Genomic DNA, 3,078 nt, shown 5'->3' on the forward strand with positions numbered 1-3,078 from the left:
ATTGCGTGTGTGTAGCGTATCAGGAAGTCCATTAGAGGGATAACGAGCCTACGTAACGAGGCAGCAATTTGATAGTTTAGGCGAGCAGTTTACCGCCGACACCCTCTTCATTACGTCATTAAAAAGAAAGCAGAAACGAAAAGTGTTTTGAACGTGAGTTTTGGCAGTTGGAAGCGAGGTGAAGTTACAACTATTCCTGTTGTCTGGAAATACAGGGATGTGTATTGGTAATGCTAATTAGCTGTGTATTAAGTGTAAAATGATGTATATTTAGGGAAAGATGCGGTGTATTAAGTGAAACATTCTTCATAATAAGAACAAATATTCTTCAACCAGAACTCAATGGAAAGAGGTAAAGTGGTTACCACTTTGGCAAATGGAGCCTAAGTTTAAGTGGCATAGTGGAGGGTGGTTGACAAGGTGGTGGATGATGGTTGACAAGGTGGTGGATGGTGGTTGACAAGGTGGTGGATGGTGGTTGACAAGGTGGTGGATGGTGGTTGACAAGGTGGTGGATGGTGGTTGACAAGGTGGTGGATGGTGGTTGACAAGGTGGTGGATGGTGGTTGACAAGGTGGTGGATGGTGGTTGACAAGGTAGCAGATAAAGATGGTCGATCTATTTGAAGACCCCCACACACATCCACCCACACTTCGACCCCGCGTCCGCCCACGTTCCGCCCACGCCCCGCCCACACACCCAGCTCTATTGAAGACCCTGCAAACTAACAAGTGAAAGAGAAAACACAAAAATGATGATTGCAACACAGAGAGGACAGCCGGCACTGCTGTTTCACTTTCACGTGTCCTTCTCCGGTTTGGGATCCAGAGGAAAATGAGCTCTCAATGTTGGGTTTTGTTTTGATTTTGAACGTGACCAAAAAAATGGATAATGAAGGATAATGTTCGCTCTGAATAGTCATTTTTTCTGTGACGAACCTCGGCGCCATGGAGGACGTGCTACCGATGGTGCTCTGGAAGACCTCTCCAGAGCTAGTGGGGCGCTGGAAGACCTCTCCAGAGCTAGTGGGGCGCTGGAAGACCTCTCCAGAGCTAGTGGGGCTCTGGAAGACCTCTCCAGAGCTAGTGGGGCGCTGGAAGACCCCTCCAGAGCTAATGGGGCGCTGGAAGACCTCTCCAGAGCTAGTGGGGCGCTGGAAGATCCCTCCAGAGTTAGTGGGGCGCTGGAAGATCCCTCCAGAGCTAGTGCGGAGCTGGAAGATCCCTCCAGAGCTAGTGCGGAGTTGGAAGATCCCTCCAGAGCTAGTGCGGAGCTGGAAGACCTCTCCAGAGCTAGTGCGGAGCTGGAAGATCCCTCCAGAGTTAGTGGGGCTCTGGAAGACCTCTCCAGAGCTAGTGGGGCGCTGGAAGATCCCTCCAGAGTTAGTGGGGCGCTGGAAGACCCCGCCAGAGCTAGTGGGGCGCTGGAAGACCCCGCCAGAGCTAGTGGGGCGCTGGAAGACCTCTCTAGAGCTAATGGGGCGCTGGAAGATCCCTCCAGAGCTAGTGGGGCGCTGGAAGATCCCTCCAGAGCTAGTGGGGCGCTGGAAGACCTCTCCAGAGCTTGTGGGGAGCTGGAAGACCTCTCCAGAGCTAGTGGGGCGCTGGAAGACCTCTCCAGAGCTAGTGGGGCGCTGGAAGACCTCTCCAGAGCTTGTGGGGAGCTGGAAGACCTCTCCAGAGCTTGTGGGGCGCTGGAAGACCTCTCCAGAGCTAGTGGAGCGCTGGAAGACCTCTCCAGAGCTAGTGGGGCGCTGGAAGACCCCGCCAGAGCTAATGGGGCGCTGGAAGACCCCGCCAGAGCTAGTGGGGCGCTGGAAGACCCCTCCAGAGCTAGTGGGGCGCTGGAAGACCCCGCCAGAGCTAGTGGGGCGCTGGAAGACCCCTCCAGAGCTAGTGGGGCGCTGGAAGACCCCTCCAGAGCTAGTGGGACGCTAGAAGACCCCTCCAGAGCTAGTGGGGCGCTGGAAGACCCCGGCAGAGCTAGTGGGGCGCTGGAAGACCCGGCCAGAGCTAGTGGAGCGCTGGAAGACCCCTCCAGAGCTAGTGGGACGCTGGAAGACCTCTCCAGAGGAGTGAAGGTTTTATCCACACATTTGATGAAAACATCGCCAGTATTCAGCGTCCACGTAATGTACATAGTTTCAGTTGTACTTAATCCATAATAAGTGAAAGTTTTTATGTTGCCACTTGATTTTTCTAACTCTAGACACGTCGGTCGGCTTGAGAATGATCCAGGACGGAGCGAAACGTCGTCGTCCCGTCATCTTCTGATGTGTTTTTTGTCACTATTTCGACACGTCACTGCATCTCTACTGAGGTTAAGGATATCTGAACTTGAAAAGGATCAGTGACTAAAAGGAACCTGGTTAGGCATAAGATTGTAACACTGTAATTATTTTTGTCTCTTTTTGTGAGACTTTGATTATCTGTCTGTCTGTCTCTCTTACTCTATCCCTCTCCCCTCTCTTTTCTCCCTTATTCCCCGTCTTATAACATTTCCTCAACGAGGCTTCCTTCCCATCTGTCTGTGTTCCTGGTGCCAAAGCCTCTAAATTTCCTGGGAGATATATAGATGGGGCGTTTCTCATTGGTCTGTGTGTTTGTCTGGTGCCTTCCGTCTCGCTTAAAGTAATGGTGGAGTGTGTCTTGAAAGAAGGTGATGGAGGCAGGAAGAAAATAGAGATAGATAGATAGATAGAGAGAGGGAGAGAGAGAGAGAGAGAGAGAGAGAGAGAGAGAGAGAGAGAGAGAGAGAGAGAGAGAGAGAGAGAGAGAGAGAGAGAGAGAGAGAGAGAGAGAGAGAGATTGTATCACCTAAAGAGACTCATCATGCCATACTCTTCAGATCTTCATGACAAGGGAGCTTTTGCACTCTTCACCATCATAACAGTGGAATACATTCTCTTGTCTCTCGACGCCTCTTAGTTGATTCTCAATTTAATCCGAACATTTTCCTTTTTTTCTCTAATCCGTGTAACCGGAGTTCGGAGAATAATAATGATTTGAGGTTAATTTCCCTTGGGAGACGCCTGGGGGCATTAGCTCGGGTTCTTTTTCGTTTCGAGATTGTGTTAAT

The 3,078-nt window shown here is 50.9% G+C and overlaps 1 protein-coding gene across 1 annotated transcript; it reads left to right on the forward strand.

Annotated features, from left to right (window-relative positions):
• The first annotated feature begins 901 nt into the window (after nt 1-901).
• Nucleotides 902-2,164, forward strand: LOC138371177 (ribosome-binding protein 1-like). Its single transcript, XM_069336013.1, has one exon. It carries the CDS (start codon nt 902-904, stop codon nt 2,162-2,164), a length of 1,263 nt encoding a protein of 420 aa, XP_069192114.1.
• The last annotated feature ends 914 nt before the right edge of the window (nt 2,165-3,078 follow it).

The sequence above is a fragment of the Procambarus clarkii genome, chromosome 35 (assembly GCF_040958095.1).
Source record: "Procambarus clarkii isolate CNS0578487 chromosome 35, FALCON_Pclarkii_2.0, whole genome shotgun sequence".
NCBI lineage: Eukaryota > Metazoa > Arthropoda > Malacostraca > Decapoda > Cambaridae > Procambarus > Procambarus clarkii.